The 15,802-nt window shown below is 51.7% G+C and overlaps 1 protein-coding gene across 1 annotated transcript in view; it reads right to left on the bottom strand.

Moving 5' to 3' along the window:
• Nucleotides 1-11,899: 11,899 nt before the first annotated feature.
• Nucleotides 11,900-15,802, bottom strand: part of AK8 (adenylate kinase 8) — a 135,624-nt gene continuing 131,721 nt past the window's right edge. The window contains exons 12-13 of the mRNA XM_059071460.2: nt 13,877-13,957; nt 11,900-12,701 (exon numbers count right to left, since the gene is read on the bottom strand). Coding sequence (XP_058927443.1) covers nt 12,380-12,701; nt 13,877-13,957 — 403 coding nt within the window. The 3' untranslated portion in view covers nt 11,900-12,379. The remainder of the gene's footprint in view (nt 12,702-13,876; nt 13,958-15,802) is intronic.

Raw genomic sequence — 15,802 nt, 5'->3', positions numbered from 1 at the left:
GTCTCCTAGAGTAATGGAAATAAAAACAAAAATAAACGGGGCCTAATTAAACTTAAAACCTTTTGCACAGCAAAGAAAACCATAAACAAAACAAAAAAACAACCTACAGAATGGGAGAAAATATTTGCAATGATGCAACCGACAAGGAATTAATCTCCAAAATATACAAATGGTTCATACAGCTCAATATCAAAAAAACAAAAAATAGGCAGAAGATCTAAACAGACATTTCTCCAAAGACATACAGATGCCCAAAGGCCATGTGAAAAGATGCTCAACATCGCTATTAGAAAATGCAAATCAAAACTACAATGATTTGTATCTATCACCTCACACCAATCAGAATGGCCATCATCAAAAAGTCTACAAATAATAAATGCTGAAGAGGGTGTGGAGAAAAGGGAGCCCTCCTACACTATTGGTGGGAATGTAAATTGGTGCAGGCTCTATGGAGAACAATATGGATTTTTTTTTTTTTTTTTCCGGTACGTGGGTCTGTCACTGTTGTGGCCTCTCCCGTTGCGGAGCACAGACTCCGGACGCGCAGGCTCAGCGGCCACGGCTCACAGGCCCAGCCGCTCCGCGGCACGCGGGACCCTCCCGGACCGGGGCATGAACCCGTGTCCCCAGCATCAGCAGGCGGATGATCAACCACTGCGCCACCAGGGAAGCCCTTGGAGATTCTTTTGAAGACTAAACACAGAGCTACCATGTGATCCAGCAATCCCATGCCTGGGCATATATATACCTGAAGAAAACCATAATTTAAAAAGATACATGCACCCCAATGTTCATTGCAGCTCTATTTACAATAAACAAGACATGGAAGCAACCTAAATGTCCATCAACAAATGAATGGGTAAAGAAGAGGTGGTATATCTATACAATGGAATACCACTCAGCCATAAAAAAGAATGAAATAATGCCATTTGCAGCAACATGAATGGACCTAGAGATTATCATACTAAGTGAATTAAGTTAGAGAAAGACAAATATCATATCGCTTATATGTGCAATCTATTAAAAAAGTACAAATGAACTTATATACAAAACAGAAATAGACCCATAGACATAGAAAACAAATTTATGGTTACTAAAGGGGAAACGGGGAGGGATAAATTCAGAGTTTAGAATTAACATATACACACTACTATATGTAAAATAGATAACCAACAAGGACCTACCATACAGCACAGGGAAATATACTCAATATTTTGTAATAACCTATAAGGGAAAAGAATGAAAAAAAGATATGTATGTATGTATAACTGAATCACTTTGCTGTACACCTGAAACTAATACAACATTGTAAATCAACTATACTTCAATTAAAAACAATAGTTGCTATTCCATTTATGTCCCTAGCCTTCATGCTGTCATTGTCATATATTTTCCTTTTACATACATTATAAGCCCAACATGTTTTGTTTTAAATAGTCACTTGTGTTAGCTTAGGCAGCCATAACAAAATACCACAGATTGAGTGGCTTAAACAACAGAAATTTATTTCTCATAGTTCTACAGGCTGGGAAGTCCAAGATCAAGGTGCCAGCAAAGGCCTCATTTTGAGACCTCTTCTCATGGCTTGTAGGTGGCCACCATCTCACAGTTCACATGACCTCTTCCTTATGGGTGAGCAGGGAGAGCAAGATCCCTGGGGTCTCTTCTGATAAGGGCACTAATCTCTTGAGGGCCTCACCTTCATGGCCGCATCTAATCTTATTCACCTTCCGAACGCCCCCTCTTCAAAGACCATCACACCGGGGGTTAGGGCTTCAACACAGGAATTTTGAGGGACACAAGCCTTCAGTTCACAGCATTGGTGTTCCTATTCCTTCCTGTAGATCCACGTTCCCATTTGGTTTCATTCTAATGATGCTAAGATGTCCCTTAGCATTTACGATAAAACAGCTCTGCTGGGGACAAAAGTTCTTAGCTTTTGTTTATCTAATAAATGTATTTAACTTTTTTTTAGAAAATGGTTTATATGCATTGATTCATTTTTCTTTTTTCTGCTCTCATCTCTGGAGAATAGTTTCACAGGATATAGTGGAAATTCTATATACATATTCTCCCCCCCACCCCCACCCCGCCAACCCCAGCACATTAAAAATCTAGTTCCATTGATTTCTGGTCTCCATTGTTTTATTTTCCCTCATGTGTACTGTCTTGTTTTTCCTCCGGCTGCTTTTAAGATTACTATTTATCCTCTCATCCTCTTCACTTTCCTGAGTTTATCAGCCACTGCCGTAACCATTCTCCAGCAATCTAAGGACTGGCAGCTTAGCTTCGGGCCTTGAGAGCTGTATCTCTGCCCGAGGCCTGCCTCCAGCACAAGGTGGCTGGCTCGGCCATGACCCACAGGTGTGGGGAAGCTAACACCCCAGGGCCCGCCCTCAGTGGAGCCACAGGGAACTGGGGGTCAGTGTCGCAGTTCTCCGACCAGCGTTCTACAGTTTCCCAGGCCTCGCTCGTGTGCCTGGGCCAGTTTCTCATAACAGCAAAACCCCCTGTTAACCCGCCACTTTAAGGCTGTGCCCTTCTCTGCCTCACTTTCCTCACTTCTTCACCTGCGCTTCTTTGGGTCACCTGCTAAATAAACTACTTGCACCAGGGTCCTTAAATCATGGTCTGCTTTGCTGGGGGGACTTAAAGGCGCATTGGTACTTTTTCCTCAAAGTAGCCCAGGAAGCAACCCCTCAAGATGGGATCCTGGAATCGGTTCACATGCCAATCAGTCGGCAATGGGCACCTCAGTGCTGCTGGAACGTCCTGGGAGATCAAAGGGCCCTGAATGCAAAGCCAGGAAGATCTGGACTAGAATGAAGCTCCCAGTCAGGACGCTGAGATCTGGGGTGGGGTCTTCAGGATACTGAACCCCCAGATTGCCTGGAACCCCGCTGGCCAGCAGATCCATGCTCGCCCGCTTGATAAAGGAGAGTAGCTCCGATTGCCTGGGGACCGGCCAAGACCTGGAGCCTCACGGGGTGATATTTTCCCTCTTCAAGACCCACCCTCACTCCCTGCATTCCCTCCAGGCCAACGACTAGGGTGAATTTCAGCCTCACCCACGTGGGGAGGGCACTGCCTACTCAGCAAAGGAGCTGCAGGGCCTGCGGGCAGGAACCAGGGCGTTTGGGGCCAGGAGGGAGGACAGAGGCTGGAGAGGGGAGCTCATTGGTGGCGAGCACTTTGAGGAAAAAGTACCAATGCGCCTTTAAGTCCCCCAGCCAAGCAGACCATGATTCAAGGACCCTGGTGCAAGTAGTTTATTTAGGAGGTGATCCAAAGAAGCACACGCACCACAGCTTTGCTCTACCAGGGTGACCCTGACCTTTCCAAAGCCGGTAACCTTCCCACCCCCGCCGGCAGTCTGGATGAGTTCCTACTGCTTCACATTCTTTCAACATTAGGAGCTGCCAGGTAAATTACTGCCATTCTGGGGGCGTGTTAACACTATCCCAGTACAGTATGCATATCCCTGGTTACTAGAAAGTTCGAGCTTTTTTTCATGTATGTAGTTGGCTATTCACGTTTCCTTCTGTAAAATGCCTGCTTCATAGTTTTCTCTTCAGTCACATGTGTGTGCTGCTATTTAAGCCTCTCTCAAATGCCTTCAGCTTTTAAATGAACATATAACATATCCAATTAAGTGCACGGCTTAAGATTTGAGCTTCACTACTCCACCCAGACTGATAGAGAACACTGACAGCCCCCAAAAGGTTCCTTGTGCCCCTTGTCATGCAATGGTCTGCTCAGAGGTGACAATTATTTCTCATTTCTATTAACAGTGATTTGTTTCAGCTGTTCTTGAACTTCATCTAAATCGAATCATACATAGTGTCTGTGAGACTCACCCATATAGGGGTATTTATCAGGAGTTTGTTTCATTGTCATGGAACATTTAATTATATGAATATGCCACAGTTGATGAACAGGTTGTTTCCAGTCTAGGGCTAATACAAACACAACTGCTATTAACACGTTTGTGTACATAAGCACGCATTTCTCTTGGCAATACTAGGAGAGGAATTGCCAGGTCAAGGGGCAGACACGTGTACCATTAGTAGATAATTGCTTCACGGTTTTCCAAATGGTTAAAACCCAATGCTCCCTCCCACCAGCACTGCAGGAGAATTCCAGTTTCTCCAACTTCTCTCCAACACTTGGTGATGTCTTGTCAAACGCTGGTGGTGGGTGTGCAGGCAGCTCTCACCGTGACCCTAATCTGCATTTCTCTGATTACTAACAGCATTTTCCATCTACTATAGTTAACTGATCATTCATGTTTCCTTCTGTGAAATATCTGGTCATGTCTGTTTTCACTTTTCTAGTTGGTTGCTTGTATGTTGCTAATATTGAAGTGTTCTTTGCGTATTCTGGACAGCAATCCTGTTGAATTAAATTAAATGTATTGCTAATGTTTCTTCCCCGGCTCTATTTCTACCTGTAGGGACTCTGCGTTTTTCCTCCAGTCTCCATGCAGAGACCATTTCAGCTGAAGCCCTGGGCCACTAGGGGTCAGCAGATACTTCCCGGGCTGCTCTGGGGTCAGCTCTCCCCTGTCTCTCTGGATTTGTACGTTCTTATCATTTTTGGTCTCTGTATATTTTTTAGTTTTTCTTGCCAGCTCAGTTATAATTTTAGAGGTTTTGTTCATACTTCATTCAGAATCTGCAGGGGTTTGTTTTAAGAAGGGTCACCAGGATAGCTAATCTGCCACGTTGCCGGGGATGGATGTCTCCAGTTACTTTTGAGCTTCCACGTTCTGACCACAAGGATCCTCCACAAGAACCGTGCAGTGATCCCCAGAGTTCAGGCCCACAGCCGCAGATCAATAATAGGATGTTTGCTAGAAAAACAGCCCCCCAGGCCCCACCCTGAACTTGCTGAATCAGAATCTCCAGGGACGAAGCCCAGGATTTTCATTTTAGCAAGTGTTTCAGATGCTTTTCACATACTGAGAGAGCGCCTCTCCCAAGAAGGCCGCTTGAATACAAAATTACATTCTTCAAAGTGGCTAAAATAGCTACATGTAGAAGAATGAAGTTGGACCCCATCCTCACACCATGCAGAAAAATGAATTCACAATGGACTATACACTTAAATGTAAGAGCTAAAACTAAGAAACTCTTAGAGGAGAAAATATAGGAGTAAATGTATGGACTTTGGATTAGGCAAAGTCTTCCTAGGTGTGACATCAAAACCACAAGCGACAAAAGAAAAAAATAGATAAGTTGGACTCCATCAAAATTTAAAACTTTTGCACTACAAACGATACCATCAAGGAAGTGAAAAGACAACCCACAGAATGGGAGACAATATTTGCAAATCATGTGCCTGATAAGGGACTTGTATCTAGGCTATATAAGAACTCATAGCCCAATAATAAAAAGATGAAAAACTCAATTTTCAAATGGGCAGAAGGCCTGAATAGACACTTCTCAAGTGAAGACATACAAATGACCAACAAACACCTGAAAACACGCTCAACTTCATCAGCCATCAGGGAAATGCAAATTAAAACCACCATGGGATACCACTTCACACTAAAGACAGATAATAACAAGTGCTGGCAAGACTAGAGAGAAATTGGAGCCTTCAGACGCTGCTGATGGAGACGGAAAAAGGTGCAGAAAACAATCCAGCAGTTCTTCAAAAGGTTAAACACAGAGTTACCATATGACCCAGCAATTCTACTCCTGGGTATCCACCTAAAGAAATTAAAACGCGTCCACCCAAAAACTTGTCCACAAATGTTCATAGCATTGTTTTCCGTAACAGCTGAAGAGTAAAAGCAACTCACAAATGCCCATCAGCTGATGAATGGATAAATAAAACATGGGACATCCCTACAATGGAATATTATTCCTCGGTAAAAAGGAAAGAAGTACTGATATCCTACAACATGGATGGACCTGAAAATCTTATGCTAAGTGCAAGCAGACAGTCACAGAGGCCACATATCATAAGATTCCAATTATATGCAACGACCAGACTACGCAAACCCAGAGAGACAGACAGTAGATTACTGGTTGCTAACAGCTAGACATCGGGGGGATGGGGAGCGATGGCTGATGGGTACGGGGGTTCTTAAGGGGGTAACAAAATGTTCAAAAATTAGTAAGAATGGTTGCACGACTGTGTGAATGCACTAAAAACCAGTTAAGTTCTATACTTTAAATGGATGAATTCTACAATATGGGAATTATATCTCAATAAAGTTGATATGGCTAGAAAGTTTATATTCATGCATCTTCCTCCATCACACACGATGATCTCCAAGCTCTCGTGGCTTTGTAAAGAGCACATAAAGTTATCACTGTGAATGACACCCTAATGCTGACACATGTGCATTTCAACCTCCCCATAAATCCCAGGCAGCAGGTTCAACGCACAGCACCTCATACCTGGGCCTGTGAGCAGGTCCCTGTTTGTTCTTCCTCTCTGCCTGGAGATCAGTGGAGGGCCCCCCGCGGTTTCTGAGAGTAGCTCAGCTAGTGATCCGCTGGCTATTTACATGTAAATTACATGTCAGTGTTGCCATTCCAACCTCCACCGGGGATCAGGTGGAAAAGATGTGCAAAGGCAACAAGAGCTTAACAGGAAAAACTGGACTTCACCACATGGGTATCACTAAAAACCAGCCTACAGTGGACCAGAAGTGACGGCTGTGAGCAGAGCTCAGCCCTCTTGCCTTGGGGAAGGAACGACCACATTGGTAGCTCAGTAGCTTATTTGACGGCCCCGGATTGCTGGGGGAAAAAAAAAAAATCAGGAAACTGTTTTGCTAAGGAAAGGTGCCTCACGTGACGACATGGATGTACTTTGAGGACCTTATGCTCTGTGAAATCAACCAGTTACAGAGGCCAAACACTGCATGCTTTCACTTATATGCAGGACCTGAAACAGTGAAACTCGGGAGTTCCACGGTGGTCCGGTGGTCAGGATTCTGGGCCTTCGTTGCCGTGGCCGGGGTTCAACCCTTGGCCGGGGAACTGAGATCCTGCAAGCTGCTCAGCGTGGTCCCCCCAAAAAAGTGAAATAGTCAAAACTCACAGAAGCAGAGAGAAGCCTGGTGGTTGCCAGGGGCTGGTGGAGGTGAGGTGACCGCAGGGCTGCTGTTCCCGAGGTAGAGCGCTTTAGTGATGTGACATGAATAAATCCTGCAGAGCTGCTCACAGCAATGAGCCTGCGCTGCACACTATACGGTACACTGAAAAACGTAAGAGGGTGGACGGACCTCGTGTTGCGCGTTCTTACCACAGTTCTTTACAAAAGTAGGTAGCAGGGCAGTATATACAATACAGTCCCACCGGAGTACTGCTATCCACCCGTCCGTTCGTCCGTCTGTCCATGCAACCATCCACTCATCCCTTCAAACTTTTAAATTTCGTTCTCTCTCTAGTGAATGACAAAAAAGGGAGGGTTTTATCGTGGCAAGGATGGGAGTTTCACTTCCTAAGCGATGGGCTTCAGAGGTACTGAGTTTTTTATAAGTAACATTTTTTTTTTTTTTTTTTTTTTTTGCGGTACGCGGGCCTCTCACTGTTGTGGCCTCTCCCGTTGCGGAGCACAGGCTCCGGACGCGCAGGCTCAGCGGCCATGGCTCACGGGCCCAGCCGCTCCGCGGCACGTGGGATCCTCGCGGACCGGGGCACGAACCCGCGTCCACTGCATCGGCAGGCGGACTCTCAACCACTGCGCCACCAGGGAAGCCCATAAGTAACATTTTAACAATAAAAATATTTATATTTCAATTTTTTAATGGAAGCATATTCCACGATCAACTAATAGGTCACTTTTTCTCATGCCTCTGAACTCTCATGTGGCTCAGAAGTCAGCCCCCAGGCCACCTTTACCTGCCCCTAGGGGGTCTCCTGTGAGTCCTGGCCACATTTAAATTCCCTGTCACCTGCTCCCCTAGCGCTGGGCGCACCTCCAGACGAGTCCTAACCATGCCCAGGAACCTTGCCGGACCCTCTAGACAAAAAAGCGGAGCTGGCTGGGAGGGTGCAGGGCTCTTTCATGGGACCCAGGGTCAGAGATGGGTCTCAGGAACCATCAGAAATTAGGTGGTCTCTTTTTTTTTTTTGCGGTACGCGGGCCTCTCACTGCTGTGGCCTCTCCCGTTGCGGAGCACAGGCTCCGGACGCGCAGGCTCAGCGGCCACGGCTCACGGGCCCAGCCGCTCCGCGGCACGCGGGATCTTCCCGGACCGGGGCACGAACCCGTGTCCCCCGCATCGGCAGGCGGACTCTCAACCGCTGCGCCACCAGGGAAGCCCTAGGTGGTCTCTTTTTCTCTCTCGTTTCTGTCATATTCTTTGTAAAATGTAAGCCTCATAAGGGCAGAGATTTTGTCCTTTTTTCCCCTCTGTTACATCCCCAGGGCCCGGCAGAGTAGGCAGGCAGTCAGTAAATACCTGTTGAATGAACGGGGCGGACACGTGTCGCTTCTCTCTCGGTTCCTCCACACAAACTTGCACTGCTCTCCTACGCACAGGCCAGACAGACCCCGACATCCTCTCCTTCCTCCGAGCCGCAGGAAGAGAGCGACCAGCTGCCCTCAGTTCTCTTTCCAAATCCCCGGGAGGAGCTGATTGGCCAGCTCAGAGTACAGGTGTAACCCTGGTCTCGGCAGCAGCCGTCAGGTGCAAGTCCCACAGGAGAAACACCTGTGGAGGCTGCAGGGTGGGGACAGGCAGACGCCCCAAAGGAGCCTCTGTACCATCTGGATTTCCCACTGGTGGGGAGTAGGGAAGGAACGGGGCCGAACAAACACAGACGGGAGCCAGGGGGTCGGGTGGGAAAAGAGTCTGTGGTGACAACATGATGAAAGAGGCTGGAAATGAACGAGGGAGCTGCTTTAACGATGACAGCGTCAGCCATTGTTCTCCCGCAAGTTACCTTAATCAGACCTCAGTGGTTAACTTCAAGCACAGCGGCTGATCTGGAAATTAACACATTTGCCCTCCAGCCACGGGCTTTGCGGCTCCCGGGCCAGGACGCCCCCAGCCAGTATCACTGCGGCTGGAACCGGATATGCTAATACACTCCAGCCAGGCCTCCCAATTAGGCCGCGGCCTGGAGCCGAGGGCTCCAATTAGAAGAGCCTGATTTGTCCCGGCAGCCTGCGACCCCGGAGCGGGGAAGCTTTGCTATGCAAAGCAGCGGGAGGGGCTGTGCGTCGCGGGGGTGAGATGAATACCATTTGCTCGTCGTTTCCGGGGGAGCCATCTACACGAGCGGGAGCGTGTTGGGCCAACCCGGCGGCGCGGCAGGGCCACCGCACTCCCGAGGGGCGCGCCCCGGGACCGCGCGCCGGAGCGCATCTCAATGAAGCCCGCGCCGTCCCCGCGTCCAGGGCGGCGCGAAGCCCAACCAAGGCCCCGCCGCGCGGCATCCAGGATGCCAGGGGCTTCTGGACGCCGGGACGCGGCGGGGACGAGCTCCTCCGGGGTAAAGGCAGGGCCCTTGGCGACCCCGACGGCGACGGAGGGAGAAGCAGGTGCTGCGCGGGTCATCACGTGGAGTTCTGGGACCAGCGAGTGACTCAGGTCCCGACACCTGTTGCCACTTACCACGCACAGCCTTTCACAAGTTATTTGACTCCTCTGAGCCCCAGTTGCCTCATCTAGGGATAAAAACAGCACTGACCTCAAGGGGAGCTGTGAGACTGTGATTGAGAAGGGCTGCGTTCATTGAGCATGTACTATGTGCCCTATTTTCAGCCTTGGTGTATGTATTCATGACTTCATCCCACAATACGAGCTTAGTATTGCCTAGGAGGCAGTGACTACTTGTTCTCATTTTACAAGGATCCAGAGGGGTGAAGCGACTTGCCCAAGGTCACACAGCAGCATGGGGACCTACACTCTTGGCGGGGACATCACCTGCCTCACAGAGGGGGCACAGAGCTGGCACAGCTGCTCTAACGGGGTGGGGCAGGTGGAGGGAGAGGAGGGGTAAAGGTGTGGGCCGTCCAGAGAGGAGGTCGTCCACAAAGTAAGCCTTGCTATGTGAATAAGTAAATGAGTGCTTGATGATGTCCTTGGCTAAAGATCCACATCCAAACGGTATTTCACTGAGTAAAGTGAGACCACATTCTCTGGTACCCGGAATGACACGCAGAGGGTCAGGCAGGCCTGTGTTGACCACCTCCCTGCTTTTGTCTCCTGCAATCAGGGGGTGCCGGGTACAAGTGGGCAGAGTTTCATCACAGCAACCTGGCCCTGTGGTCTGTACCTGGGACTTCTCCCGGGGCCTCCTAGGGCCTGAGGAGGCTTAATGGGCGGGAGCCCATTGTCAGGGGACTTCCAGGGTAGTTGCTGTTTTCCCATAGGGGTTGGGGGAAGTGGACCCGGGCAGGGGAGGCCCTGATGGAGTTTCAGGACGTGGCACCCGGTGCCTGCACAGGGCGAGGAGAGAGTCGGGGGAGGTGCAGAGGCCAGGATGCTGCCTCTGGAGAGGGGGCCCAGCCCCGGGAGGTGCTAGGGCAGGCCCAGGGCTCAATCTGAGGTGACGGGGGCAGAGGCAGGAGGGCAGGCCCAGAGGCCTGGCTCCAAGGACCCCAGCTGCCGGCTGGCACGTCACTGGCTACTGTGGCCAGCGCCAGGGTCAGATCTTTGCTGGAGGGACTCTGGGCTGCTCCGGGCTGGAAGGGGCTTTAGCCATTAGGCCTGGAGTCCCCGAGCTGCCCAGAGCCCGGAGGCTGGAGTCTTGGGCCCAGGCTGGCCTGGCCTGCTGAGGCCCGCAGGCAGAGAACACCAGAACACTAGGTTCAGGTGGGCCACGGATCCGGGAGACCTCAGGCAAGTCACTTACCCTCTGCGGCTTTAGTGTCCTCTTCTGTCGATGGAGGGACTCACCCAAGTATCTTTCTAATGAGGTAAAAAAAATAACTGGGTGGGGGAGGGGGCTCATGAAAGCGAGTCAAGAGCTCTGTCAGCCTAAGATGTCACCGTCCTGTCCCTCCAGGGTCTCCTCCTGGTGCTGTGGGCTCTGGGGGACCCAGAGGGGCTATCTCGGTGGGAGGTGAAGGCAGGCCTTCCGAGGGGCTCCAGCAAGTCTCAAGAAACAGCTGAGTGTCTAGAGCTGCCCTGACATGGCAACCGCTCACCACATGTGGCCATTTACATTTTTTTCTTCTATATAAACTTATTTATTTAATTTATTTATTTTTGGCTGCATTGGGTCTTCGTTGCGGTGAGCGGGCTTCTCGTTGCGGTGGCTTCTCTTGTTGCGGAGCACGGGCTGTAGGCACGCGGGCTTCAGCAGTTGTGGCTCGAGGGCTCTAGAGCGCAGGCTCAGCGGCCATGGCTCACGGGCTTAGTTGCTCCGCGGCATGTGGGATCCTCCCAGACCAGGGCTCGAACCCGCGTCCCCTGCATCGGCAGGCGGATTCTTAACCACTGCGCCACCAGGGAAGTCCCTACATTTTTTTTTTTTTAAGCAAATTTATTTTTCCCACAGATCAATTTCAATTACCAAGGAAATATTTAATTTTTTAATTTTTGGCCGCACCGCTTGGCATGTGGGAACTGAGTTCCGCAGGCAGGGCTCGAACCCAGGCACCCTGCATTGGAAGCGCGGAGTCTTAACCACTGGACCACCAGGGAAGTCCCCATTTACATTTAAATTAGTGAAAATTACGGACAATTTTTTTTTTTTTTTTTTTTGCGGTGCGCGGGCCTCTCACCATCGCGGCCTCTCCCGTCGCGGAGCGCAGGCTCCGGACGCGCAGGCTCAGCGGCCGTGGCTCACGGGCCCAGCCGCTCCGCGGCACGTGGGATCCTCCCGGACCGGGGCGCGAACCCGCGTCCCCTGCATCGGCAGGCGGACTCTCAACCGCTGCGCCACCAGGGAAGCCCGACAATTTTTTTTTTTTTGACAATTTTGAAAACATCTTGTCAGTTGCAGTGGCTCCCGTGCCGCACGATCAGCCACCCGCAGCTCGTGCCGTGTTGGACGGTCAGACAGCATATGCGCCTCATTCCAGAGTTTTACTGGACAGGCTGCTCTAGCGACAGCGGCTTTGGTAAAACTGCATTTACTGAGAGCACAGCATGTGCCAGGTTCCGTGCTGAGCGCTTTACCAGCATCATCCCGTTCAGTCCCAAAGCAACCCCGTGAGGCAGGGACCGTTTATTACCCCATTTTAGTTGTGAGAAACGAGGGCCTCCGAGGATCGGGTGACAATCCCAGGGTGCACAGCACGTTGATGCTGGAGCCACACCGCGTCCCAGGTCCGACCTGGTCCGCAGCGCTCTACTTGACTGCTTTCCTGGACTTTGCCTGTCCTGTGTCCCCAGACCCCCAAACGAGGCAACCTCCGGCCACCTCACCTTCAGGACACACGAGGCTGCGCTCAGCACTCTTTATTGGCTTGGCTGAGTTTCCAGAAGGTCGGGGGAGAAGGAGTAGCTTTGCTTCCCTGGGGGATGCTCCTTGCTCTTAACCCATCCGGGGACTTTCTTGGGCAGGGAATTAATGATCCCATTCTCTATGTATTCAAAGACGGTGTACGGGTCCTGGTCCCCGTTGAGGGTGATGGCCTGCCCATAGAAGTCCTCCAGCTCAGCGGAATTCCTGTAGAACCGATCCATTCTGAGCTTGATCTGCTCTTCAGAATCCTTTGGGCTCTGCCGCAGACGGGCCTGGATTTCCATGGTCGGAGGCGGCTTGTACATGAGGTGGAACCTGCGAGAGGAGGGGAGCGGGTGAGCCGTGGTCCAGCTCAGAGGACAGGGCAGGAAGGGGCCCTCTGTCCTCCTGCCGAGGAAGCTGGTCACCACGACCACCGCCACCAAACATTTACGCAGCACCGGCTGTGTGTACACCCTCAGCTGGGCCCGGGAGCCGCAGAGAGACCCAAAGCATAGGCCCCGCCCAGGAGAGAAGAATGCACATCAGTAATAGGACAGAAGGTAGTCGTATACCGAGGGCCAACTCCCTTCCTTTCTTCCATCCCCTTCCTTTCTTCTTTCTTCTCTTCTCCCTTCCACACTATCGGCTGCTATGTATGCCTGGCACACATTTGCTACTGACAACGCAGTGGCAGGCAAGGCGCTCGCCTCTGGCTCCACGGAGCTCACAGTCTAACGGGGGATGGGACATTATAACACCAAGTGTGAGCAGGGATGACAGGAGGTGCCACCGTCACTGCTGGAGAGACCCCAGGGGCATGGCAGCGTGAAGGTCATTGTACTTGACACAGGTCAGTGCAGAGATGTCCCCCAGCGGCAAGGCGACAGATCAGACCTGTAGTTGAGGAAAATCCTGGTATTTCCTTCGTGCCCCTCCTCAGTCCCTGCTGAGAAACGTGCTCTGGTGACCAAGAAACAGGGCCTTGATCACTGGGAAGATGGAAGCTTCTAGCTCTTTGCAATCGCAGAGACTGCAAATTGTATTTCAACACCAACACAGTGACTGCTTGGTCAGATGCAGAATAAAGCTCCGGATTTAGCCCCGTGGCTGTGGGAGGCTCGAAGGTGAACCGGTTCCCAAGGGGACGCGTCTGTACCGCGACCACGCCTGGGACATACTGTGGCGACGGCAGAGGCCTGGAGAGCCATTTCACGCGCCGGGGTCCGAGCCGAGCCCAGGACAGAGCCGGCGAACCTTTCAACAAGTGCTGCAGAGCCCCGGACAGTGATTTTCTCGCTACTGTTCCAGGGAAAGAGGGCCGACGGGAAGCGCAGAGGAGCTATCGCTGGGGGAACCCCCTTTCTAGAGTCTTCTGTGGCTCGTCCCTGGCGTCATCCCTGCAGCAGCCCCGCCCTGGCATTGGTCAGCTACGTGGAGAGAGGGGGTCCCTGGTGGGGCGCGGCCCCTGGGGCCCTCAGAGGGCTGCCCGCTGGGATCCTGGCACAGACCTTTCTCCCGTGACAGGGTCGGTTCTTCTCAGGGTCAGCCGCTCAAGGATGGACTCGAATGGCACATGCAGGAAAAACACCCTACGAGGAAGAACAGGCACCCTGGTCAGCTGGAGGGAACCGCAGGCTGGACTCATCCACGACCAGGCTGGGCGTGAGCCCCCGAGAGTGGGTGGAGCCTCGGTGGCCACCCCTCAGGGCTCGGGGTACCAGGCTCCGGACGGTCACCAGGGAAAGATGCGGGCGCGGCCTCCCTGCCGTGGAAGCTCTCCACACCCTGCTTCAGGGACGGTGCCCAGCGCCCAGCGCTCCCGAGGGTAGGGGGGACTCTGTGGGGGGGGGGGGAGCGTCACTCAGGTGAGCTTCGGGGAGCAGACGCCCCATCCTTGTGGCGGGATGGCGTGTCCTCTGGAGTCACGCAGACCTGGGTCAGAACCTCACCTCCACCGGGGACCTGCTGGGTGACCTCGGGCCACTGGCACAACCTCTCTCGGACTCAGCTTCCTCACCAGCAAAATGGGCCCAGTGATAGTTGCTGGTGTGGAAGATGTAAGGAAATGGAGCAAGCTAAGTGCAGGGCTTATGCGTCCTGGGCGCCCAGACCCAGCAGCCAGTGCAGTGACTGAATCACGTTTCTTACCCGAGTCCCTTCCCGAGGGTCCAGGCTCCCTGGCTGCCCGCGCCCCCCCTTAGAGAGGCAGGGCTGCTGGTCCTCGGCTTCCTCACTTTCTCCTTCACAGAGGAGCCCTGGACCCAAGGGAGCAGGACCCTCAAAATCAATCGTCCCAGCAGAAAAGACCCAGCTCTCTCTTCCGGTGACCCAGGACTCTGACTGGGCCTCTGCCTGAGACGCCATCTCCTGAAGCCCTGGTTCAAATGGGTTAATCCCCTCCCTCTTTGGCGGTGGAAGTCTTTCTGTTTCCGTTTTTAATTTTTATTGGAGTAGAGTTGATTTACAATGTCGTGTAACCTTCTGCTGTACAGCAAAGTGAATCAGTTATACATGCATCCATTCTTTTTTAGCTTCTTTTCCCATATAGGGCATTACAGAGTATTGAGAAGAGTTCCCTGTGCTCTGCAGTAGGTCCTTATTAGTTATTTATATTTTATATAGAGTAGTGTGTATATGTCAGTCCCAATCTCCCAATTTATCCCTCCCCTTCTCCTTCCCCCCTGCCGCCCCCCCCCCCCCCCGGTTAACCATAAGTCTGCTTCCTATATCTGTGACTCTATTTCTGTTTTGTAAATAAGTTCCTTTGTACCGTTTTTTTTACATTCCACATACAAGGGATACAATATGATATCTGTCCTTGGGAAGCCCTTCTTTATATAAAGCCTGAGGAGAGAGGTTCTCAATCAGGGCTGATTTTGCCCTGAGAAGCCATTTGACATGTCTGTGACCGGGATGGCAGTGGTGGTGGTGGTGGTGGTGGCGCTACTGGCATCTAGAGGGTGGAGGCCAGGGGTACTGCTCAGCGTCTCACTCTGTGTAGGACAGGCCCTACCACAAAGCATTACCGCCCCGTGTCAGTCGGGAGGCAAATGGAACCGGTGGGAGGCTGGGGTCCGGCTGGGGGAAGCGGGTCGGGGTGAAGGACCAAGTGTTCTGGCTCCTCCCCACAGATCTAATCCAGGGCCTGTCTTCTGGCAGCAAACCATCTCAGTTTGTTTTTTTTTAAAAAAAGCTCTGGGGCTTCCCTGATGGCGCAGTGGTTGAGAGTCCGCCTGCCGATGCAGGGGACGCGGGTTCGTGCCCCGGTCCGGGAGGATCCCACGTGCTGCGGAGAGGCTGGGCCCGTGAGCCGTGGCCGCTGAGCCTGCGCGTCCGGAGCCTGCGCGTCCGGAGCCTGCGCTCCGCGTCGGGAGAGGCCACAACAGTGAGAGGGCTCGCGTACCACAAAAACCAAAAAAAAGGAAAAAAAAAAA

This window comes from Kogia breviceps, chromosome 8, assembly GCF_026419965.1.
Source record: "Kogia breviceps isolate mKogBre1 chromosome 8, mKogBre1 haplotype 1, whole genome shotgun sequence".
In the NCBI taxonomy this organism is placed as follows: domain Eukaryota; kingdom Metazoa; phylum Chordata; class Mammalia; order Artiodactyla; family Physeteridae; genus Kogia; species Kogia breviceps.
This window is presented reverse-complemented; position numbering and strand designations above follow the sequence as displayed.